The sequence below is a fragment of the Protopterus annectens genome, chromosome 7.part0, assembly GCF_019279795.1.
Source record: "Protopterus annectens isolate FY-2018-M chromosome 7.part0, PAN1.0, whole genome shotgun sequence".
In the NCBI taxonomy this organism is placed as follows: Eukaryota; Metazoa; Chordata; order Ceratodontiformes; family Protopteridae; genus Protopterus; species Protopterus annectens.
In genome coordinates this window covers 1,699,841,446-1,699,868,188 of record NC_056739.1, presented here as the reverse complement: position 1 = coordinate 1,699,868,188, position 26,743 = coordinate 1,699,841,446, and the positions used below count along the sequence as shown (strand labels likewise).

Sequence of the window (26,743 nt, the reverse complement as noted above, 5' to 3'; positions counted from 1 at the left end):
GGGGTTGAATATTTGGCAGAAACACAGATCAGATATATTTAACACCCCTGTAGTGCAAATTCATATATCCAGCCCCCCTGGAATGCACATATCCCATTTATCCAACATATATTGGATTTTTTTTATTTCTAGTTTTGTAAAATTTATTGTAGTCGTGGAAAAGACAGCAGGTATAAATTTTCTGATTTGTATCCTTCCCCCAAATTATGGCCTCAGATCTGCTTTTGTTATAAAGTTAGTCACAATTTGTTCAAAATACAAGAACATTTTATTTTTTTACATTTTTTTCTATTTACTTATTAAAAATGTGTATAAAAATTCCATTCATTTTCTTAACACTTAAATGCTGGTCAACTAATACACTGCTCTCATGTTTTGCTTTAAATGCTTCTACTGCTGAAGCTTTGGTGACTATAACCCAAGGACCTAAATTTTGAAAACAAATGCCCAAAACAAAAGGACAAAATGTCAAATGTTGTGTTTTTTGCAGGGGTGCAAGCCCCCTGGCCCACCCATTGTAATGTGCAAGCTCGCTACACTCCATGAACTTATATATGCCATCTCAGTGATGTTGCAAACACTAAGAAGGGGGAAAAAAATCTGCCAAATAGAAGAATCACTGCTAGTGTGGTTTCAAAGTGTGCACAAGCAGTGATGTATGCAAAGCAGTTTGTTTCTCAATGTCTTGTGACTTGGGCGTCTGAGGCTGAGACAATAGAGACTCAGCAGCTTATAGAGCAGCTGTTTTAGTTTTAAACTAAGTTTTGTTGATTCAGCCACATGACTGCCAAGCTAATGCCCTAATCCAGACAAAAAGAGGAAAAATCGCATACTTGTAGACTAGAGCTGTGTATACCATTTCTGACAAGTGCAGAGACAGGAAGGGGCATTCCTACATCACAATAAGGAAGGTAACTAATATGAAAATTATGCTCTCTGCCTAATCTGACCCAAGAATTGTATTTCTTTTTATTAGCAGTCAAAGAGGTAATAAATGTTTTGAAAGTTACACATCATTTTGTTTTGAAAAAATTCTTATTGCTGGTCCATTTGGTAGAACAGATGATCTCTCAACTGTGATTCCACAGAGCTAATTTAATTAACAGCATGGTTAGGAGAGGCTTGACTCAGAAAAGTAACAGTGAGCAGTTGAAGGCCAGCTCCCATGCCATGGGAATGGGAAGCAGTCTTGCCACTGCAGGTTTCCATCTGCTGCAGGCTGTTTTGGGTACTGACTGAAAGCAGCTGCATTCAAGACAGATGGTGCAGTGAGGTCAATCCTTAATCATGTGACATGGGAATAGCAAGATTCAAATACATGGGGCAGAAGGAATATTAGGGCATAATCGGAGCCACCAAAATCTAGGACTCTGACTTTCACCTCTTTTGCATTAAGTAAGATCACTGACAGTGGATTTTCTTGTACACTGCAAGGGAATCCACATCACAAATGACAATATGGGCAAGATGTTTTGCAAGGGTGGGGGGAGTTGGATTTTGCTTAGTGGGGTGATGGAGGTCACTGGTACCTAAAGTAAGTAAGGAGAAAGAAGAATAAAAAAAAAAACAGAATAAAAAATATCAATTCTGCATTTAACAGCTGGATAACTAATTAAATAGTTTTAGTTTTACCATTTGCAGTCATATTTGCCATTTGCAAGTGAAAGAAAATGAAATACCTGTAAAGTATGTAGCTGTTTAAATAATCTGCTGACTTATTGTACCAGAGGCCAAGACGTCTTTCCATTGTATCTTTTTGTTTGTGGTGAAGCTGTCACTTGAACCCACAGTATGGGATAGATGTGGAACCAAAGTTTGTTTCCCATGTTTAAGTTGATTAGTTGCATTCTGGGATGTGTTACTCATACTCTGCATCTGTATTCTGAAGCAGGACAGCAACATGAAAAGGCTGACAAAGTAGTCAGATGCAGAAGGTTTAAAAACAAAATGTAAGATGTGGAACTCTCAACCACAAAATACGAGATATGAGAACCTGAACCACAACATGTAATATGCCAAACCACAAAATGTGAAATGTAGAAATATTCAAGTGCAAAATGTAGAAAACCACAATCATGAAAGTTAGATTTGGTAATGCACATATGTCTACGTACGACAAACGTAAAAATGGCCAGAATGTAAAATTGCATATTTGTGAATACAGGGCACCCGTGGAAAAGACTTGCATTCTTATTTGAATGCCTCACATCATATGCTGCTATACAGAAGATAAAATGGAAATATTTAGTAGACTGAATTATCATGTTTGTGTTTACTGGAGATTAGAGTACGTCTTTTTAGAAGTGTCCATTATTATTCAGTGGAAAAAATAGTCTGAGGAAGTGGAGCTAATTTCTACGTAATGCTTTCAGAATTTAAACTATGACTCTGTACAAGGTAATATTCCTTGCATTACACATTTTTAGTCTTGAACTGCATGACACACACATTGCATATTTATTGGCCTGTAACTCACTAGCTTTCCGTGTTTGGCTTCTGTATTTGTTTTATACCATTAAGCTTACTTTTGGATAGAATGAAACCCCCTTTTGAGTACAGTTACATAATGTTGCATTGTACAACCTATTGTAACAGCCTCATACTCCCATAGGCTTTCTATGTATGACCAGTGGAACAGCATTCTCCCTTTAGCACAAGACTAGGTGACCATTCATGTGTAATTACTGGAACCACAGAATTCTAAAGTTAAATTTCTATAACTCCTATTACCCTTTCTGTGTTTTTTTTTCAGCTTGGTAATAACTCTTTTTATAAAATGGATAAAAAATAACCTCATATTTTACAGTACCTTAAGCTACCAGAGCTTTATAGGAGTGCACTCCTGCAAAATGGAGCTACTTTCAAGTCTCCCAAGTTTTATTAAAAATTTATCACTGAGCAATTATATTTCATCTTCCCCAACAGATGATACATCACAGCCAATCTGCACTTACTACTCAAAGGTGTACAAGAAAAATGGCATTTTTTTCTGAAAACACTCAATCAATTAATCTTAGCCAAAGGCTGGCTTAGAAGATTTAAATGCTTTGTTTGTAAGCTTGTTTGTTTAGAAAGCTTTTCTTTAGAGAGAACCACTATAAAGTCACTGGAATGTTTTATATAGGAACAGTGCAAAGGACAATTTCTGATTCTGAGTTTAACAACTTTGTTTTTTTTTTTTTTTAGTTCCTGTGGCATGATGTATAAGGCCATTCAGTCTCTTTTTTGAACAAGCTTTTTTTATGTTTTATTTTACATGTATTAACCAGGGACATAAATTGGTATAAAGAACATTTTCTGGAACAACCTGAGCAAAAAAGGCAAGAAAGAAAAACATTCATAAACACTACTTAATAAAGAGTTGAAGGAATTTATTAGGAAGGAAATATAGCAAGAGTTAAATGAGACAAGTGGATCCCTTCCATCAAACAAAGTGGTTTAGGATTACCTGATTTGAAGGGACACTTTAGCATAGTTAAGGTACACATATAGGTTCATAGGTGAATACCAGGCTTAACTGCCCTGAAATGCCATTTTAAGCCTAGCCAATAATCACAGGTCAGAATGAAACTGTGTACCTTGAGTCTATAATGAAGACCTTAATGATTATGTCAAAACCACCCCTATACATAACACAAGCAGAAGGCTATAATTCAAAGTGGAAAGGGATGATGATGAAATGTCTGGAAGGAGGCAGTTTGCGAAATAAGGAGAAATTCATATTTTTGAAGCAGATCCTTAAGGAGAATAATGATAGCCATAAAACTCTCAGCTAGAGCGTCTTCTGCGTGGAGACATGCGTGAATGGGCGTACCTTCGTTGCAGGTTGTGCATTAGGGCTGGCAACTCAGCACGTAAAAATCAACTGCCAATCATTAGCGGACCGGAGTTCCGCTGTGGTGACCCCTAACTGGGAAAAGCCGAAAGACACAACAATAGAGAATGTCATATTCGTAAAGTAAAAGAAAGTATTCTAAGAACTAAGCCAGCACAGAAATGGAGAAAGGAGATTTTGCAAGTAAGATATGAAAAATAGGTAAGAGAGGTCTGGAATTTACTGGAGAAAATTGGCAATATGCTGGGAGCAAATAATTAGAAAGTGAAATGTAATAAGAATGGGATTATGCCAAGCAGAAGTTTGGACTGCAGTTTAGAGACTGTCTTCCTTTCCAGGGTCTAATATTGGAGCACAGACAGAGAGGAATGGATAGGGAAATGTAAAGTGAAAGACCAGCTCTGTTAGATTTGAGTCTAGAAATTAAGCTGCTGTTAAAAGGGGATAATTAGGACTGTATATAAAATATTGCATTCTAATTATAAGAGTTAAGCAGAGGAGTTTAGAAAAGATTGGGAAGAGAGATTGGAAAGGCAATTTACCAAGGAACAATGAGAAAATATCTGTATGGCCACCATCTGTGCAGTAATGTCTGGAAGTTTAAAAATGTTTGCTTTTGCTTGGAAGTGTTTGCTTAGGTATTTTTTTTAATTTAAGCAGACTTCAGACAATTTTCTTCAAGTAGTTAAATGCTGGAAGTGTGATATGATTTTGAAAATATTTTTTCAGAGTGTAATGAGTTGGCAATTTAAAAAATTTAGTACAGAGTACTCTGTCAGAAATATTGGGGAAGCAAATTATTGTTAACTAAAGGAATGCTTCTTTTGAACTGGAACATCAGATCTGAATCTTTTAGACATAATAAGACCATATTAAGTTGAATGCTATTAGCTGCCCAAAAAGCAATTGCTAATAAATAGAAATTGAAATCTAAACCAATTGTAATTGAAGTATTCAATGTTATAAGAAACATCAAATCTGGAGAAAGGATCTTTAGAAAATGGAAGAAGCAAATTTCATAGAAATAAATGAAATGTGTTAAAACATATATGCAGCAAAACATTCAGAAGTGAAAGTGAGGTTTAAGGGAAGGCAGTAACTGAACAATTTATGTAATGGAGTGAATGATAATTGCTAAAAGGAAAGCACATATATAGACTGTATGAAAATAATGAAAATGTCACCATATTTATTATTTTCTATAAATGTATGTGCATATATGTCATTGTGTAAACTGTGATTTAATAAAGATGATTTTAAAACATGAATAAAGCAAATCACATCTTATTTGTAAATGCATGTACAATTTACATTGTGAGAATATTTACATAGTTAACATTTCTTCAATTCATATACTCTTAACTTAGCAAGTTTAACATCATGAAAGGATACCCGGTGTCTTGTTATATGATTAAGATATTAAATATGAGCGGCAAGGAATATTAAGCAATATTAATGATGGATAGCAATGGCTGATGAAAATAAATGTTTGAGGTATAACAGAGCACTGTCCGCCCATAATTCCCAAATGCTGAATGTTGACTTGCATAGGAAATGGAGCATATGTGGTTAAAATTTGTAGTCAGAAATGATTGTGATGAGACATGCAGTATTTTGATCTTGATTAAAAGAAGTGACCGCTTTCACGGGTGATATCAGAAGTATTAGCAAACAACTTAAGCAAGATTTACATGACTCAGCTTAAAAATGTCCTTTGGGAAGAAAAATGTTTTGCTTAATTATATAATGTTTTACAAGCAGTGCTTAAAAGCACTAGCAAACAAATGAAACTGATTTTACCATGTCATTGTGGAAACATTGTTGCTTTGCATGTTATGATTGTGAGAAAGCAATATAGAGTAATTTGAAATGATTACATACTGCATTTTGTACTTGGTTACAACACTATGTTGCTTTCACAAGCACTTTTGGAGTGCTAGGAAATAAATGAAACTGATTTTATGTGGTTAAAAGTAAAGGAGTATCACAATGATCACACAAAAGCAACATAAAGCATTTTGTTCTTGGTAAAAAAAAAAAACTTCAGTTACATAACTTTCACAAGTATTGTCAGAGTGTGTTGTCAGTCAGCTGTAACTGATTTTACCTGAGATGAACAGAAACATTATTGCCTTGTTGTGCATAATGATAGGATAACAAGAAACAACATCTTATCATGTTTGTGGGGCAACAAGATAAAAAATGTTGCTTTTTATAAAAAAAAAATATTTCACAAGTATCAAGTGGAAATATTACTAGTTTAGGATCTGAAGGAAGCAACAGAAAGCATTTTAAAATAAATAGGGGGAGCAACACAGCATTTTGTTTTTATTAAAAAAATTGATTTAACAAGTACTGCCAAAAGAAGTAACATACAGTACAAACTTAATTTACAAGATTCAAATTTGATAATACTGCTGCCACAAGTACTTTCAGAATTGTTTTGCAGGTTGTTATAAGGAAACAACATTCACAATTTAAAATGAACATGGGGAAATGACATGCCTCATTTTACTTATGATAAAAAAATCACATTGCTTTCACAAGCACACATTTGTGGGGCTGAAGTAATACAGCCTCCAGAAGCCCTCATTTACTTAGCTTGTGATGATGTACTTTACATGACTAAATGAATGATATAATACATTACTCACTGCAGTGAAGTACAATTTCTGGGGTAGTATCTCACTGAAGGCAATGCACATTTTCATTTTATTTTGTTCTCCTTAGTCACAGCATTACCCTAAATGGTTTCAGTCAGTCATTTTCTTGCTAGTGCTTATAAAAGCAGTTCATTATTTGTATCAATAGCAGTATTATAGATATATCTTCCTTGTGGCCAGCCTTTTCAAATTGAATGACATAAAATCAGTTTTGTTTGTCTGCTAGCACTTCTGGTGGTACATGTGAAGGAAATGTGTTCTTACAAAAAGCAAAATGTTGTATGTGTATCCATGATTCAGTGGTTGAAATGCAGGTATACAAATGAAACTGTAACATAAACTGTAATACAACCATTGCCCCATATTCTCCACAGTGGAATGAGTGGAAAGTAGAATGGAACATTTCACTATTCATTTTAAAATATGAAATCTATGAGATGTCTGTATATTCCTCCAATATGTATGGTTCTTCCCTGTGTAGTCTGGTTTCCTCCCATCTCCCAAAAGCATGCTAAATGATTGTGTACTCTAAACTGTCTACATGTAACCATTCCCTTCCCTGTGACCTAGGCTATAGCTGGAAAGGGTCTACAATAAATTACTTATCCTGTTTACAAACAGACAATTACTTTTGCCATTATTTTTCATTCAAAATATATCAAGAAAGTCACAAGAGAAGTTCAGATTAGATCAGTAGAACATAAAAGAAGACTAATTTTGTATGTTGATAGACTACCATGAATTATCCAATGACCCAATGAAAGCATTATCTGTGAAACAAGCATCCACCTTTCCTTTCTGTTCCAGAGATAGTTTTGTTATGCTTTATTTCATTGCGGCTTCAGAGTAGCAGTTCCGTTAACAGGCCAGCATTTGAATGACAGTATGTTGCACTGGAACTGTACAGAAATGTTAATGATCAAATATGGATGTGGTTAAAATATTTTCAGGGAAGCAAATTACAGTATTTTGGTCTTGCTAAAATAAATATATTGTCTTACTGGCACTGTATGAAGCACTAGCAAACAACTGCAAGTGGTTTTACATGATTCAAAGTAAAAATGATCATAGAAAAACAACATGAAGCATTTTTTTTTGGTATCCATGGACCTCATTTGTACTTGCTGGGCCCACACCAGTTCTTCTAACCATTCTCCTAAATCCCCAGATGTATTCTAGTATTGCTGGAGTTGGACATGGATCCTGAGTGTGTCCTGGGGGCTCAGCTCATCTGTGCTTCTATGTAGGGTTTTTTATGCTTACTCACCTCCCTTCCCATCACATTGTGCTTGAGGGCAACTCTCTGTACCATGCCTCCTTTTATGGAGCATATAAACAAGCACCCTCCCATCCAGGATGGACACACTCATCCTTTCCCTGCTGCTCTGTTAGAGCCTCAAGTGCATTATGTTATTGATAAAATATCAGCTACATTGCTTTCACAGCCACTGTCAGCTTGTATAATAAACTATTGAAACTTATTTTACCCAAGCTGAGTGGTAACATTCTTGCTTTGTAGTTCATGACAATTAGAAAGTAATGTACAGAAGTTCAAAGTGATTGCAGGGAAGTGCCGTACAACATTTTGCTTTTAATAAAAGTTCACATCTTTTACAAGTGCTGCCAGAAGCATTAGCAGATAATTGAATCTGAATTGACATGATTCAAAGTGAAAAACGGTGATCACATAGAAGTAAAAACACAGCATTTTGCTCTTAATAAATAAGTCTGTGACATTGCTTTCACATACATTATCAGATGTAGTAGGAAGCAAACAAAGCTGATTTTGCATCAGACAAACTGAAACATTTATCCGGTTACACTTCATGGTCATGAGAAGCCAACACATATAGTTTTAAAATGATAATGGGGAAGCAGCATGCAGAGTTTTCTTTTTTTAAAATATTATTTTTGCAAGCACTATAAAAGGGCTAGCAAACAAATGAATACAGTTTTTCATTGTAAAGAAGATGAAAAAATATATTGGAAAAAGTAATTTCTATTCCTTCACAAGTGCTGTCAAAAATACTAGTAAATAACGAAAACTGATTTTACCTGAACCAAGATTAAACATTCCTTCTTTGCAGTTTTTTTCTGAAGAAGCAACAAACAGCATTTTAAAATGCTTGCAGAGAAATAGTATATAGCACTGTGCTCTTGATAAATGAATACAGCCTCACTATATTTTACTTTACTGCATTATTGCATAATGATGTTCTTTTTACAGATGAAACATTGATGAAATGCAGCAATACAGTCTTATAAAGTGTGTAATCACAGTACCATGCTGAAAGCAATGGTACAATGTACAAATTATTCTGTTCTTGGAGCCACATTAAAGATGCACAGACTCTGATAACACATTAACTCATAAAGAAGCAAATAGATATCCTGTGGCACTGTTATCCTGGCTCTGATGAGCTACTTATAGTTGATTATCAGATCCTTGTCTCATATGCTCCAAATGTGTTGGACCAAGCTGGAGCTCTTCAGCTGATATCCTCTGATCTGCCTCTGAATACTTATCTGGGGAGACATATGCAGAATTCTGAGTTATTTTCTCTACATAACTCAATATAAGTGACTTGGATCTGGAATGTTGTAGGAACCTATTTCATTAGGCCTCTAAATTAATTTCATTAATCAGTGTCTTGTGTCTCTCTTTAGCTTTTGCAGTTTTGACATATATAGAGGAGAAATTATTTTAGCAATTTTAAATCATTAAACTTCTTGTTGGCCTGCATTTGCAAAGATGAAATCAAATTGTGTCCATTTGATCCATTTTACTGGCCCATGCCACTGTATGTTGTGCAGTTAAATGAGTGCAGCCATATATCACATCAGTGGTAGCATCTTGGGACAATCAGGGTGTTCCACAGTACTGTAATTATTTGCTTAAGGAAGTGCTGTATCAACTTCTTAGGCTTCATTTAGATTTGTTTGACTTGTAAATTGTATCTCTGCTTTTGTCAGTTGTGTCATTTGGATGAGATGTGCTTGAGCCATTTTGAGCTACTAAATATCTTGTTGATCTTGATTTATTGTAAGTGAATGTGATACACATGTGCATGGTTGAATTAAAGCTAGCATCTAGATCCTCTTATTTTACTGGCCCACAAGGCTTTGTCATATGAGGCTTAATACAGTATTTTGCTATGCAAAGCTCACCATCATGGACCAATCAAAATATGCAACAGCACTGCAAGTTTATTCCCAAAAGATGTTGTCTCTGTTGTTTGTTTCACTTAATGTGTTTAACAGAGTGATGACTTGTTTCATGTAGTATAATGCTATTATTGTCCAGTTATGCACCAAAGATTATTCTGGGTGCATGATCATCTATCAGCAGTATTCTACTGATCCTTCATTCATATTAATATCCATATGTTGTAAAGCACTATTATAACAACTTGACCTTGCAAATTTTGGATCATGTAGGACATACACTATGAGAAAGAAAATGATGCAGATTTGCATTCACTTTCTCAAAAAAAACACAACTCATAATTAATATTTATCAACTGAATTATAGATATGCTTATTAATATTTACTAAGCAACTGTTTTCATTTTGCTTTTATCATGAGCAAATCATACAGCTCTTTTATTAATCTGCATATTGGCTTACTACAGTAACTTTTCTACTGAAAAAGGCATGTTGTACATGCAAATGTGTGCAAGCCAACACAAAAATTATTATAAGTAAACTATGTGCTTAGATAGAAGGTAGCTACTAAAGTTCAACACAGAAAAGTATAACAGTTTCCTGTAGTGCAAAATAACAAAGAATGGAATTACTGGATAATGAACTAAAGCTCATACTATAAAAACAAGAAAGAATATTTGCTATTGAAAGCAAGTATGAACCACAAAGAGAAGAGGAAACAACAATAACCAAAGCCAATGGGATATCAGGTTACAAAGAGCAGACAGAAACAGCAACAGCCAAAGCCAATGGGATATAATGTTACATCTCTACAGAAACAGATCCAATGGGAAAACGAAGAACACTGGTGACAACATACATATATTATTAAGAAGGCTATACAAAAAAAGACATAAAATGGTGACGACGAACATAGCAAAGTAGCAGGCGTGGTGTGTAAGGGACTGAGGGGGGTCTTTGAAGTTAGAATACATGACATGGATATGCATTCATGAAGACTGAAGGGAAAGTGGAAGATATGTTATAGACGTACTCAATCCTAAATGGATATTGTGATGACACTGAGCTATAAAGGAAGACGTTGACTAAATGGAGAGAACCGGCACAACCCACAGATTGAAGGGTCAAACTTTAGTTTCAAAATGAAAAAAAAAAGCATACTACTTTAAAGACAGAGTAGTGAGCAGGTGAAATGAACTTCAGCTGTGAGCAGACTGAAAAACAACAGATTCCACCTGGACTGGAACAAGTGGAAAGGAAAGGTGTCAAGTGAAGGAAGTATGTGAAGTGTGCTAGTTGAAACGTTTCAGCAAACCAGGTGGATGATAAGATGCCTTTTGTCAACAAATTGTATGTGTATACACATAGTTGCACGGCATGTCTTTTGATTATACTGTCATCCACATATGAGTTGCCCTGTAATCTCAGGATGCATGATTCCTTTTTCTTGATTCAGAAAGAGAATTATTCCTTAAATATAGAAGCAACTCACTCTTACCTATACTCTATCCTTTTGCCTCTCCACATCTCTTTTATGTTTTTACTCCACTTGCTAGCGTCTACATGATCTTCCCATGCCCTTATTATCCTTTTCTCTTCTTTGTGGCATCACCAACCTTACATTTTAGAATACATACGTCATGTGATTCTATGGCCACTTTCCCTTCCTATCCTACTAGCTCTCCTTTCCCTTTATTTGACATATAGAAAGGTTACCATCATTTAGTAACTCATGCCCTCCCTAACTAGCTCACAGTATATTCTCGAGTTTCACGGGTCTTAAAATTGAAGTGCTGTCCTTGAGGATGCATGCGAACGTAACCTTATTGTAGACAGCATTTCTTGGAATGTTATACTTTGTCAAAAAATGTAACATTCTGAAAAATGTTAACTCCCATAACTACAGACTTGCATTCAAAAATGTCAAAATAAATCTGAAATGATTTTTCACCTGTCTCCTACATCATTTAGCTGCGAAGTGTTGCACAGTAAGAAAAATCAAAAAGCTATTGTAGATCCAGTGACTAACTTAAATTCATAGCTGATTTTATTTTATTGTATTTTATGAAAGCCACGGTAGACTGTCAAAGGCAGTCCTCTAAAGTGTGCTTATTATTATGAGGGAGGTTCTTTATTTTCCTTTTGAGTCTTAAAAATCTACGTTCTCCGCTGTTGCACGTTGACAGGATTTGTTAGACGGTCAGCGTTAAAATAGTTTTTTAACCGCTATCCCTGATAAATAATACTGAATCGTGTTAATTCATCAAAATAAATTTTTAAAGTTATAAAGGAAAAACGTTTAACCATGCAGTGAGCTTTCTGGTTGAACTTGGCTACTAGCTAGTGCTCCACATTTTGCCCACTACTTCCACGTTTTGGAGATTTAAGGTTGAGAACTATGGGCAGCATGATGATGGTGCTGCATTCATTAAAGCTTATAAGTTTCATAGCTGTTGCGGATAATGGTGCTGTGTAAACAGCCTGTCTGTTACAGCAGAAGTTAGCTTATTTAGAAAGTTTATTATCATTATTAAACGCAGACGTTGGCCAGTGTTGAACATGCTAGGCCATAGGTCACAGTAACTGACTGAAGTACACAGTACTTCTAGGAAGGCACGATGTATTTACGGAAACTGTAGACCAGCAACATTATTTTAGAGTTATATTGTCATCTTTTCTGTCTTATGCTGTCGGCCTGTTTCCGAGGTTAATTTTCCCTCAAAGTGGAAACTGTGGGGAACTGCACATAGTGGGGAAAAAACGTGTAAACAATACAGTACAACAGAATGAATAAATAAATAAATAATGACAGCGCTGTGAAGGGAATCCCTTCAGCAAGAGGAAATCTTACCATATATGGGTATGTACGTCACTTTCAATCGGGTGTCATGATGATGTGTTACGGAGGGTGATTGTGCTATATGTAATTAAAAAAAGTAAAAATTATTAACCCAAAGCTACATAGCTAAATTATTTCTGTAAAAGGTATTACAAGTTGAAATACATTTCTGTGACCTTTTGTCATTGGGTTGTTAGTCGTTGTATAAGTTACTTTTTGAGAGTTACACTGACCCCCCCTGTGTGCTCAGGGTGGTTCTTCCCACTCATGTTTCACACCCATTCATAAAAAGGTCCCTAGAACGGAGATAGTGAGTATTACAAACCTTGGAGTAGTGAGATCGTGGTACGTGATCGAAAGTCGCAGTTGTCTTTCAAGGGGATAAGTGATCGCGTTCTAGTTACCGAGGACATGCTTAGAGGGAATTACAGTGTGGGCCGGAACGGAAATTACCCCAGCTCTAGCACAGGGGCATCAACTTCATCATCATTCACTCTTTCTCCGGGAACCTCTATCAGCCGTGGTAATGGGAATACGAGCCGGGGCAGCCCCTCGAGGTCATCAGTCCAACAGGTAAGGAAACTTTTTATTCCGGACAAGTCAGACACAAGGATGACAGCACCTATGAAAGTCGCTTATAATATGGGAGGTAGCTGTATATGAGCCTGGATTGTGGTAATAAATTTCGCAATAATGGTCTTAAAATGTAACGGTCTCCCGGTTTCTGAACATCGCACAGTGAGTAATGTTTCGCCACCATCCTGGGACACACTAATAGTTGTGTGATTTCTTCGAAAAACTTTATAATAACGGCAGCTTTTCATCTTTTAAACTGTGGATCACGGCATCGTAGTACGTCTTTCATTAAACATCATTGTAAATTCAGTAGTGCGGAGAATTCTACTAATTATATGTGCTTATATTTTAGTTTTCTTTATTGGCAATATATATATATATACATATATATATATATATATATATATATATATATATATATATATATATATATATATATATATATATATATATATATATATATATATATATATATATATATATATACATATATATATATATACATATATATATATATATATATATATATATATATATATATATATATATACATATATATACATATATTCATATATATATATATATATATATATATATTAGTTTACCATTACCTACCGGTGTACCTCTCCGTCTTTTAAACTCAATACATCTGGACAAAGGCCCAAATAAAGGGGCAGATTTTAAATATTGCTCTTATAAACTTAGAAAATTGCTCGAACTGAATATCAGGATTTGTGTTAGCATGCATTTTCTGAATAATGCAAAACCTTAAACTCAAACCCATCCATCTCAACCCTTTTTCCCATTTTGCACATGGAGTCGGGGTGTGTATATTATTAATTAGTGGCTTAAATCCTCAGCGATTTTCCAGAAAACCACAACTTTTATGAGGAACAGACCAAAAATATGAAGCAGAAATCTGGACATTCTGCGAAAATCTGGACAGTCGAGAGAGAGGTATGGCTACCGGGTGCAGATAAGATGGGAAGCAGTTTTCAGACGTGGATCCTAAGGATACCTTTTCCAGTGAAAGGTGTGGACGCTCAGTGAGTAATATTTCACCACCAGCCAGATATAGCTACACGTTCATATCTACTAACATAGAAAATGTGTCTTACTTTCGGGTCAGAACCGACTAAGTTTTAGTGTTATAATTGGGACTGGGAAGTTTGCCAGAGACAATGGCGGGAATTTCAGTCCTGTCAAATCTTGACTGTTGTATGAATGCCACTTGCCAATGCAGAAAACATCATTGCCTCGTATTAATTTTGATGTTTTAGCTTACTCATTCATTCACTTCATTTTTTCCTATACCCACCTTATCCTGTCCCGCGTCGGTGGACAGTCACAGAATGAGCCTATTCATGCAAACTATGCCTGTGAGGCAAGACACCACTGCTGGATGGGATGCCAGTCCATAGCAACACAACCCCCCCCCCCCCCCCCCCGCCATCACCTGCAGGTTACTTGGATGATGGCTAATTCATCGTATCTATCACTCAAAGCCTTAACTAAATCACACTCGGGACAAAAATAGGTAATTTACTGACCCGTGTCATGTATACTTAGCTGGAGACTGGGGTGGGATCTGAAGGTGACTTGTGGCTTGTACTGGGATTGTTATACATGGCTGTGAATGTTGGTGTGCATATTTTTCATGTTTCATGAAGGCCTGTTTAAACAACATGGTAAATATTTTGCTTTTTTTTGGTGCCATTTCAGTAAGTGTACATGAAGTGAAGTGTGATTTGTCCTCTCGTGTTATTGTTCTGTCAGCTAAAGGGTACTGTTTACCAACAAATGAAACTAATGTCTTTAGCTTCATGATATCCTTACTGGGGGCACGGAAGAATCAGGGATAAAGCTTAAAACAATTGTGTGTGTGTGTGTGTGTGTGTGTGTGTGTGTGTTGGGTGGGGGGGGGGGTGTTGACAAAGGCACCGAATCAGGGACGTTTTAAATATTACTTAAACTTATTTAACTAGTTACTAAAGCAACATATTTTGCCCCAACATGTATTTCCTGGAGAAGTACGCTTATTACCATCTTCATCATCCCGATGCTTCCATTTTACATTAGGGTTACCACCTGTCCCACTTTGGGAGGGACAGTACCTCTTTGGGCAGTTGTGTCCTGCAAAAAAATTGTAAAAATGGCAAATGTCCTGAAATTTTAGGGCAAAAGTATTTCCAATATTTTATGTAATAGTTGCATAAAACAATTATTCTGTATCTGAAACACCTAACTGTTATAAGAAACAGAACAAGCAACTAAAATGCTACTATAATAAGCTTTTATATAGGCAAAAAAAAGTGAAGTTCTGTCCTTTGTACTGGTCGTGGATACGTTTTGGCTTGCAGAATCTGATGTTTGTACCACAATTGTCCCACTTTGGGCATTTGAAAAGGTGGCAACCCTGTAGGGGTGTCGCAACAACATTATATTTAATGTGGTCCAATCACGTAAAGCCAATGTTTACTGAGTGGCAAGTATGGGAAACTTTCATGCCTGGCCTTATTGACTAATCCCTGGTGATTTACCAGAAATTCAAACATTTAACGGCAGACAGAAAAAAAAAATGCGGGAAAATTAGGATGAGACTATGCTGAGACATATAGGGGCATATTACCCCCCCCCCCAAAAAATATATATATTTATATCTATATATATATATATATATATATATATATATATATATCGTGTGATATGTTAAAAATTTCTCTGTGGTCTTTTTGGCTGCAATCTTGGTGAGAGTTTATGATGCAACTGTTTGAAAAACAACTCCAGCAGGTCTGTCCCATGGGCATACTCGTTTATGTTTATGGTACTCAACGCAATAACATCATTAAATAGATTAATATGTAGCTTTATTTCACCTCATCAGGCACTGATAGGACCAGAACTGTTTCCAAAGTAGGCTGACTGTCCAGGCAAAACCTAATATATACATTCTGTATACTAACTTGCATCACGCACAGTGTTTATGGTTACCACCTGTACCTGTTTGCACAGAGCAGCCCTTATTTGAACAGTTGTGTACTGTGGAAAAAAACAAAAATGATACATATCCTGAGATTTTAGGACAAAATATTTAAGTTTTCTCCGATAGTTGCATAAGCAGTTATCCGAAACATCATGGTGTTATATGAAACATCATAAACAGCTCTGCAAGATTACGCTTTATTTTAATGCTAAATCAAGTCCAGACACCTTCATTGGTTGTAGGAATAGTTTGCCGTGCAAAATCTCCGGTGTCCGTAAAAATGCCCCACTTCGAGCATGTGGAAATATAGCAACTGCTGTCCTTGGCTTTGTTTAGTTCGAATATCAGATATAGGGTTGCAACCTTTGCAAATGCTCAAAGTGGGGCATTTTTTGTAGAAACATTAGATTTTGCAGGATCAAAAGTACCCACGGCAAGCACAAAGGAGAGAACTTCACTTTTTTGCCAATGTACAAGCTTATTCTTGTATCCTTTGAATTGCTTATGCTACCTCATATAACATTTAGTTGTTTCAGATACAACGTAACTTGTTTTATGCAACTATTAAAGAAAACTTCTCGCAAAGAGGGACAGGTGGTAACCCTAATCAGATACGATCATAAACGTCAAAATAAGGTACCTTCTCCATTGAGAACAGTTTCTGTCCATAGTCAGTGCCACGATACTTCTGTCTAATCCTTTGCGTATACTTATTTATGTTGTTGTGTGAATTAGATTTGTAGACGTTTTTAATCTGGTATGTCATGATATTTTTCTCCCTATGACTCCGCTGTAAATGGACCCCTAAGTGAGCAAAAAATAAATCAGTGTCCTGGAAAAGCGAACTGGGTAAAATCAGAGACTGGTGGTACCCAGGCGGGGAAGTAATACATATGTTTATTAGAAATTCTGTAAGCAATCAGTTTAAAAACAGTAGCTGTACATTAAAGCAGAATAGGCAAGTCAGAAATGTGGAGACAAGAGAAAATGTTGCTTAATAGAGAAACAGGGTTCCAAGCAGCGCATCTGATTGATTTCATTTTATTTTATTTCTCTGTTAATCACATACTTGGACTAGTCCAAATATGTTTAAAGTATTTATTTATTTATTTGAGTTTGTTAAACAGGATGACCTTCTGATCCAGGCTGACTAGTTAAAAACCTCAGATTGGGAGTTTGCAGTCAAATAGAACAGAATACATCCCAATGGAAATACACAATTAGTGCATTCTAAATAAAGCAGTACTGTTTTTACAATAAAATACTTCTTTCTAAACTAAACAGTAGAAATACTGAAAATAACAGTATTAAGTGCAAACTTGACAAAGGAGAGCAAGTTCAGTCATTTTCTTTGCAGCATTATTACAAAGAAAACAAGCACAAGATAACATTTGCACATTAGACTCTTTCATCTTTAATATGATATCTAGATTATTGAAGATTTCTTTAAAAAATACTGGTAACATCACTATTTCTTAACCACACCATATGTGAGTCCTCACTGCATGAGCTATTTTTTTCCACAGATGTTAAAGAAACTGACAGTAAAATGATATTTCCAAAAAATAATTCTGCTAAGACTGTTGCAAAGTTTGGGAGGTGGGCATTCACTGATTGTATGTTGAAAATCTGATAAGAAAATATCTAAATGGTATACTGAAAATATTTGCTTGTTTGATTGTTGTAACAGTTTAAAAATCTCAGACTTCTGGCATTCACTTAATAAACTTTTGCCTTGAGCAAACAAGTGTAACCCCCTTTAATATTTATACAAGAGAGTTTTCAAAATGCCATATATGAGTGTTCCACCAAATAACCATATCATTATGTAATTATATAAAAATATCATTAAAAAAACTGTTGCTGAACAACATTTTATAGACAGAACTGCACAGTTACATTGTTAAGAGTGCACAAAGTAGAAACTTGTAGATGGTATCCTGAAAATCTGATGTGAAAATTCAAGAAATGATCAAGCTGTAGCTGTTTGCTTTAACAGTTAATAAGAGTGGACCTGCAATATTTTTATATCCAATTTAAGGTGAACTAACATACATAACTTCACAATCTCTTAATATGTTGTACACCGGATGTTCAACCTACCATCTGTAAGTCTCTATCTCATGAAATTTGGAACTGTCCTTGTGAATTCTGTCAAAAACTGTCACTTCATAAGCCTACTATGAAACAACCTTTCAGACAGAATTGCACAGTGATGGCATAGCACATGAAGTTGGGGCTCAGAGGTTGTGTTGAAAACCTGAGAATGATAAATGATGAATTCATTGGTATTGGTGTCCCTGATGTATGCACTTGGCAGCCTCCCTGCACTAGAAATGGTCTAGAAATGGTCCTACTGAAGGCAATTTTTTTCTGTTTCAGGACAACGTTAAGTATTTGAGAAAGTTTTTATTTATTTATTTATTTATGTTTTATGACTGGGGAAGTCCACTGGGCCATAAAGAGCCAATTTTCAGTGGAGGCCCTGGGAGAAAAGCTCCAAATATTGCAAGTTACATATTACTTGTTACAAAAAAATAACAAAGATTTGTACAGAACAATGAAAACATTTACAGAAATATAATACATTATGTAATAAGCTTTTAGTGAGTTAACATTTAAATAGAAGTTTACTAGCCCTTTTGGAGGTTGGATAAACTAAACATTTGCAGAAAGACATTTTTGTCAAATAAGCTCTTTGTAAGTAAACATTAAACAAGTAGCTACTAGCCCTTTGCAGGTTAGGTGGACCATTTTACATGGAGAGAGTACAAGAAAATGATTATTATTATTATTAGAAGTAGTATTAGTATTATTATTATTATCACCACTAAATATCTTTCATTCATTGCCTTAGTACTGGATGTAACGTAGTAACAGAATGTCAGCCATATAGGATCTCACATGGTCATCAGCATGAAATAGATTCATGTGATTGGTTCATTTATTATGGTGTGATGAGGACTATAGTAGGAAAGAGACAACAGAGATGAGACTTCACATTTAGACTTTTATACATGACGTATAAATAAATTACGGAAATGGGAGAGTTGTGACTCTGTTATGACAGCAAACAGCATATAACAAATGAAAACTTCAAGAAACATTTTGTTTCCTCTCCATGTGGGTCTGAGAAAGTTGGTTTGAAAACAAACTCATTGACGGCAACTTAATCAAGTCCAAATATTTAAATAAATAATGAAAACAAAACTTTTTCCAAGACTTCTTCCCCAAAATGGCACAAGTTCATTGGACGTGGACAAAACACAATAAGGCACATAAATATTCATAGTTTCTTGTGGAAGGCAGGGTCTGCCACATGTCACATACAACACACCACACACTGTTAACCTAAATCGCCTGCTCTGCTGACTTGCACAGCTACTGCAATAGTCACATTCATCCAAACCGCGTGGTATTCAGTCCAATGTCTGCAGAAATAAAACTCGCCCAAAAAAGCTTTGCTAAATAACTTTCCATCCTACCCACAGTAAAGCATAGGTGCTGCTATAAAGCAGATTAACCTGCAGCCACCATGGAACAAAATTGTGCTGTATGTATCAAACTCTTCATAGAATAAAATGAAGCAGAGTGGTCTCGGACTCCATACTATTTACAGCTTGATGAATACTGTTTTCATGCAAAAAGATCAAAGCCACATTAGCATTTTTACTTTTGCCATAGTGATAGTGTTTAAGAGGCACTGAGGGCATTATTTCTGCAACTGGGATTCTGGGTTTCCAGTGGATGGTACCATTCCTTAACTCTAATGCACTTAATACTCTTCCTCATGCTGAACTAGCTGAAGGCTTGAAAGGGATTCATTTCAATAAAGTTGTGATTATTTGAGTCACTCAGTGAAGCAAACAGAATTTTGTTTACCACTCCAGAACAGTTCTTATATTCTGATAAAGGTATTTCAGGGATTGTAAATATAAATTCAGAATTAAATTACATAACTTAATTGCATAGTCTAATTCTGTTTCTTACTGTAAGTAATTGCATGCATCAGTTAGTCCTTACCTTAACAGAGTGTATTGTTAATATACACTAGATGATTCTTAAAAGAAGCGTCTTACTTTTCTAAAATGCAGCCATTCTATAATATCTGCACTGTCACCATTACATCATTTGCTTTACGTCACAATCCAGGTTAAAGGAAGGTCTGTTAGTATTCTTCTCTTATTTTTGTTTAGCTTCATCAGGCATGGAGTAGAATCCTCATGAACCATTTTATTTGTATTATGTATGTATTGCATATCTGTGTTTATAATAGCAATTTAGCAAATGATTGTCTACTTTGCTGCATCTATTTGAAAGCTTGTATTTTTGGTGTGCGTGAGTGCGTGTGCGTGCGTGAGTATCTGCCTGCGTATGACATTCTGTTCCTTTTCAGAAGTTTGGCTGTACTTTGTTCTGAATGCATCTGCTTTACATAAGAATATTACACATTAACCTAGTTAGTAGATTAGATTAATATAGGTAAATAAATATTTTATGGTTTTATTTCTCCCTTGCCTACTCCTGCATTTGTGCATTTCTTAGCCATTTTGTCACATGCCAGAGTCTGCAAATTTAAACTCCATATTATTCTTTTATTCGTACCTCTAGTTGTGAATTTGGTCTGTAATTCCCAGATTTGATTTTCACTTCTGCCCTCTGGTTAACAGATTGTGGCACCATCTCTATGAAGAATGCTGTCTTTGGTGAAGTGAGTATAGCCCTTACCGTGGTCATAGCTGCAGCAAAGCTGGTCCATTAGGTGTTTGGACATTTAGGCACTTCATCAGCATTCTGTTTGCCTCATTGTAAGAGTTCCTTCTGTTGTCTGCTTGTCCAATTTTATGTAAGACTGTGGTTTTGCATTTAACTACTTTGTATTCTGCTGCATAAGGTATCATCTATAGGTTAATACCTCACCTTCTGTCTAACTTTGATTTTTATTGGTTTAATTTCATCTAGTGTATGTTAAACCTAATTCTCCCATTCACATGCTTCATAGGTTGGTACTAAGCTAACTGCTCTTGTGAGCCATTTTAAGCCTAGCCAATTATCCCTTGTGAGACTCAAACCCTGCACCTTGTGCTTGTAAGGCAAACACCTTAACCATTAGGCCACCCTCCCACCTGTAAGTATGTCATCTGTTTTGCATGTATCTCAGTCGTGTTTCCATGTGTACCAATATTTTATGAATGCTGGTCAGCATAGGGCAATTGTTTGCATCTGAAATTCTCCAGGTGCAACTAACACTAGGTAAGACTGCAATCCAAATTGTAGCTTGCTACAGATTCCCCACCATGCACCAAGATTCTCACTGCACCTTTCTAAACATACTGGAAAATAATAAGATACAACCAAACACCCTAATACTGGGTGATTTCAACTATCCTGCCATTAACTGGGAAAACTACTCTGGTACAAACACCTTTTCCCAATGGTTCTTGGAATTCATAAATTCCAATGCCCTGGATCAACTAATCCATTGTCCCACCAGGGGCTTCAATATCCTAGACCTGGTCACTACCAACATAGGAGATAGATGCTCCATACCAGTGGTCACTCCCTCATTGGTCAGGTCTGACCATAAGCTAATTACCCTTTACATCTACATCCCACCCCCCAGTAAGGAAACCTCCGTAGAAAGCTTCTCCAAAGACAACTTTATGCTACTCAGGTCAGAAGTGACAAACTTCATGACACCCATGCAGACGGGAGCTGAAAGTTCGACTTCTGAATCCTACACTAAGGCACTGTATGAGCACATCCACTCATGCAAGAATTGTGCCATCCCAAATAGAACCAAGACGCTGTCCTCCAAAAAAGGAAGCCAATCTGGTGGTCCCCTGCCATAAACAAACTATACAACAGAAGGAAGAAACTGTTGCAAAAAAGCAGAAAATCCCAGGATGCAAAGAAATCCCTTACCAGCCTCAGTAAGAAGCTGAGATCCCTCATAAAATCCTACAAAGCTAGTTACGAAAATAAAATTGCCAAAGATTCCAAAGACGACCACAAGACATTATATAGTTATGTCAAGAATCTAAATGGCAATGCTCAGATCTGCTCTGAGCTACAACAGAATGGCATTAAATATACTGATCCCAAGGATATTGCCAATATCCTAGCAGATTGATTTAGTGCCAACTTCACCCACCTCTCACCCCCTAAAGGCCCCATCTCAATACCAAACTATTGCCAAATTCCAGTAATCATGGCCACACAGGTAGAAACTGCACACTCCAAAGCTAAAAATACAGCATCCATGGGACCAGATGACATCCCGGGCTGTGTACTACATGAACTACAAAATTAACTGGCACCTCACCCAAGTGTCATGTTTAATCATAGCCTCACCTCAGGCTTCATAGCCTCACCTCAGGCTTCGTGCTCACTAAGTGGCGCACAGCTACAGTTATCCCATTCCACAAGGGGGGATCCACCTTGGATCGCGGGAACTACCTTCCCATCAGTCTGATGAGTCTGATCTACAAGGGCATGGAACGCATTATCATGGAACTTATAAACAAAGACATTGTCAGCCTTCAAACACTGGACCCCACCAGTTTGGGTTCATGAAGGGCTGACCTTGTCTCCTGAACCTGACTGATATCTTCGAATCAGTCTCCAGAGCTGTGGACGAGGGTAATGGGGTCCACACAGCCTATATGGACCTCGCCAAGGCCTTCTACACCATCCCCCACTCTGGAATCATTAATAAACTTACTAAGCTGGGCATAAATCCCTATGTCACTCAATGGGTTGCCAACTGGCTTACTGAAAGAACCCAGACTGTAAAAGTAGCCAACTCCAAATCCAGCTCCAGACAAGTGACAAGTGGAGTACCTCAGGGTTCAATCCTGAGACCGCTCTTGTTTGGCATCTACTTCTCTGAAGTACAGGCCAACACTAAGGGACTCTGACTAACAAAGTTCACAGATGACTGCAAACTGGGAGCCATTATTGAATCCCCAAATGATGTGGAAATTCTACAAAAGGGTCTTACAGAAACAGATGCTTGGTGCCAGAGCCATGGGCTCAAGCTTAATGCCAAGAAATGCATAGTTATACCCTTTGGGAAAAACCATGTACCAATGAATTATCACATAGGTGACACTACACTAAATAATGAAAGTGTGATGAGAGACTTAGGGACACAGGTGGACAGTGGTCTCAGTTTCGATAACCACATTGCCACAACAGTCAGGAAATCCTATGTGGCACACCTCATTACTAAGGGCTTTTCATCCAGAAAAAAGGATGTCATTGTCCCACTGTACTCATCCCTCATTAGACCCATTATAGAGTACAATGCCCCATTTGGTATGTACCTCACAAGACATCTGCAACAGCTGGAATGGCTGCAGAAATACCTCACTAAAAGAATCACATGCCTAAAGCAGATGCCCTATGCTGCAGTCTAAAAAAACTCCAGCCATACTCTGCGGCATATTGTCTACTCAGAGGCAATCTCTGCTTAACATACAAGGCCATGTCAAACCCTGAGCTGTTGGACATGCTCCACTTAAAGAAATCCCAATCCCTCAGAGCCACATGCTCCAGGGATCTAAACCTTGTCATCACAATGAACAAAACATGCTGGAGAGAGAGGTTCCTGACCCAGAGACTACCCATACTCTGGAATAGACTGCCCATACATGTCAAGCAAAGCACCTCCTTGGCCCTCTTCAAATGGAACCTTGACAATTGGATGGGAGATGGGAAATTCACCCCGGGATCACGTCAGTCGCCCTGCTAGACAGGGGTCCAGGGAAGTAAATATTGTGGGAAGAAATATCCAGAGAATTTGTATGGCTAGGCTTGTATAGGCCCTAGGGCAGATAGCCTAGTACCAATCTATGAACCTATATTAAGGCCATTCCTCTTACAAGTTCATAGGTTCATAGGTAGGTACTAGGCTATCGGCCCAAGTGCCAAAGCAAGCCTAGCCAACAGTGTATTGGCTTTTGCCACCCGTGTATTGTTAAATTCCTGCCCCTCTGAGTAGTGCCCCAGACATAATCCCAGGGGTGAATTTCCTATCACCCATCCACCCATCATGGTTTCTGTTGAACAGTGCCAATGACAAGCTCTGCTTGATGTGGATGGGAATTTTGTTCCAGAGCATGGGAAGTCTCTGAGACATGAATCTATCCCTCCAGCATGTCCTATTTATTGTTGTGGTGAGGTTTAGGTCCCTAGAGCATGTAGCTCGGGGAGACTGGGATTTCTTCAAGTGGAGCATGTCCAACAATTCCGGGTCTGACATAGCTTTGTATGTCAGACAGAGGTCTTCTCTGAGTAAGCGGTCTGCGACTGAGTAGAGTTTGCGTTTCTTGAGCTGGTAGGCATAGGGCAATTGTTTGAGGCCAGCAATCACCTTGGTGAGGTACTTTTGGGTCCTCTCAAGTTGTTGTAGTTGTCTTGTGAGGTACATCCCAAATGGGGCATTGTATTCAATGAGGAATCTGATAAGTGATGAGTAGAGGGGAACGATGACTTCCTTATTTCTAGTTTGTGATTAAGTGGGCCACATAGAAAGATTTTCTGACCATTGTGGCAATGTGGTTGTCACAGGAGAGGTTACTATCCACTTGGGTCCCAAGGTCTCTTATCACACTTTCTGTGTTAAGTGAACTTCCCCCTTTTTGGTAATTCATGAGTACCGTGTTTTTGCCAAAAGGGATAATAATGCACTTTTTGGCACTGAGTTTGAGGCCATGATTTTGACACCAAGTGTCAGTCTCTGTGAGGCCCTTTTGCAGGATGTCTGTTGGCAGGGGAATCAATAATGGCACTCAGTTTGCAGTTATCTGCAAATTTGGTTAGCCATAGACCCTTGGTGTTCACTTGCACTTCAGAGAAGTATATACCAAGCAGGAGCCATCCCAAGACTGAACCCTGGGGTACTCCACTAGTCACTGGTTTGGAGTCAGATCTGGAGTCGGTAACTCTTACCGTGTGGGTTCTGTCCATGAGCCAGTTGGCCACCCATCTTGTGACATAGGGGTTTATGTTAAGGTTGGTGAGTTTATCAATGATTCCTGAATGAGGGATAGTGTCAAAGGCTTTAGCAAGGTCCAGGTAGGCTGTGTGGACCACCTTGCCCTCGTCTGTGGCCTTAGTAACTGTTTCAAAGAAGTCTACCAGGTTTAGGAGACATGACCTACCTTTTACAAATCTGAATTGGGTATCATCCAGAGTCTGGAGGTTACCTATATCTTTGTTTGAGTTTTGTGATGATACGCTCCATGGCCTTGCAGACAAGGCTTGTCAGGCTAATATGTCTATAGTTCCCGGGGTCTGTGGTGGTTCCTCCTTTGTGGAGTGGAATAACCGTTGCTGTGTGCCATTTTGTGGGGCTATAGCCTGTGGTGAGGCTATGGTTGAACATGGATTTTAGGTGGGGGGGGCTAGTTCATTTTGGAGTTTGTGTAAGATGCAGTCTGGGATGTTGTCCGGTCCCATGGATGCAGTGTTTTTGGCTTTAGAGAGTTGCCATTTTTACCTGTGTGTTTGTGATTGCTGGGGCTCTACAATGATCTGGTATAGTTATGGGCCCTTTGGGGGGTGAGGGGGGAGTACAGTTTGCACTGAACCTATCTGCCAATATGTTGGCAATATCAGTTGGCTCTGTATATTTTGTGCTGTTCTATTGTAGCTCGGTGCAGATCTGGGTGTTGCCATGGAGATTCTTGGCATAGCTAAAGAATGCCTTGTGGTTGTCTTTGGAATCCATGTCAATTTTTCTTTCAAAATTAGCTTTGGAGGATTTTGAGAGATCTTAGGTTCTTACTGAGGCTCGTCAGTGAGTTCTTCCATACCTGGATTTTTACTCTGTTTTGCAACAGTTTCTTCCTTCTGTTGTAGAGTTTGTTGATGGCAGGGGACCACCAGATCAGCTTCCTTTTTTTGGAGGATAGCATCTTGGTTTTATTGGGGATAACACAATCCTTGCACTCATGCAGGTGCTTGTAGAATGCATTTGTGTAGGATTCAGCAGTCGTGACTGTATTGACTGTGTTATCCATCTGCAAGGGTGTCGCAAAGTCAGTCACCTCAGTTTTGAGAAGCATGAAGTTCAGTTTGGAAACATTTTTTACTATGGTTTCCTTGTGTGGGAGTGGGGTCAGGATGTGGATAACTAGGGTGATTAGTTTATGGTCTGATCTAACAAGCGAGGAGTTGATCTCAGACATTGAGCACCAGTCACCCATGTTGATAATGAACAGGTCCAGAATATTGTTGCCCCTGGTGGGGGCACTGACAAGTTGATCCAGGGCGTTAGAGTTTATGAACTCCAGGAATCATTGAGCCAGGGGGGTAGTACAAGAGTAGGTCTCCCAGTTTATGCTGGGGTAGTTGAAATTGCCCATTATTATGGTGTTTGGTTGGAACTTCATTTTTTCCAATGTCCCCAGGAACGAGGAGTGAGCATCTTGGGTCATGGTGGGGGATCTATAACAAGCTACAATTTGGAATGCATTTTTGCCCTGGGTTAGTTGCACTTGGATGATTTCAGAGGCATTGTATTTCGCAAATAGCCTGGAGGTGTGGATGTCCTTGATGAATATGGACACGCCTCCACCCTTCGTGTTTCGGTCCGGGTTTTGTGGCCGAAATGTGTGGTATGAATTATAGCCTGGTAGTGCTGGGGTGCTCTCGGGAGCCTTGAACCAGGTCTC

General features: G+C 37.7%; 1 protein-coding gene across 1 annotated transcript in view; it reads left to right on the top strand.

Annotated features, from left to right (window-relative positions):
* The first annotated feature begins 12,828 nt into the window (after nt 1-12,828).
* The window catches only part of LOC122807175 (fos-related antigen 2-like), a 57,268-nt gene continuing 43,353 nt past the window's right edge, over nt 12,829-26,743 (top strand). Inside the window, exon 1 of the mRNA XM_044078213.1 lies at nt 12,829-13,075. Within this exon, the coding sequence (XP_043934148.1) occupies nt 12,914-13,075 (162 nt within the window). The 5' untranslated portion in view covers nt 12,829-12,913. The remainder of the gene's footprint in view (nt 13,076-26,743) is intronic.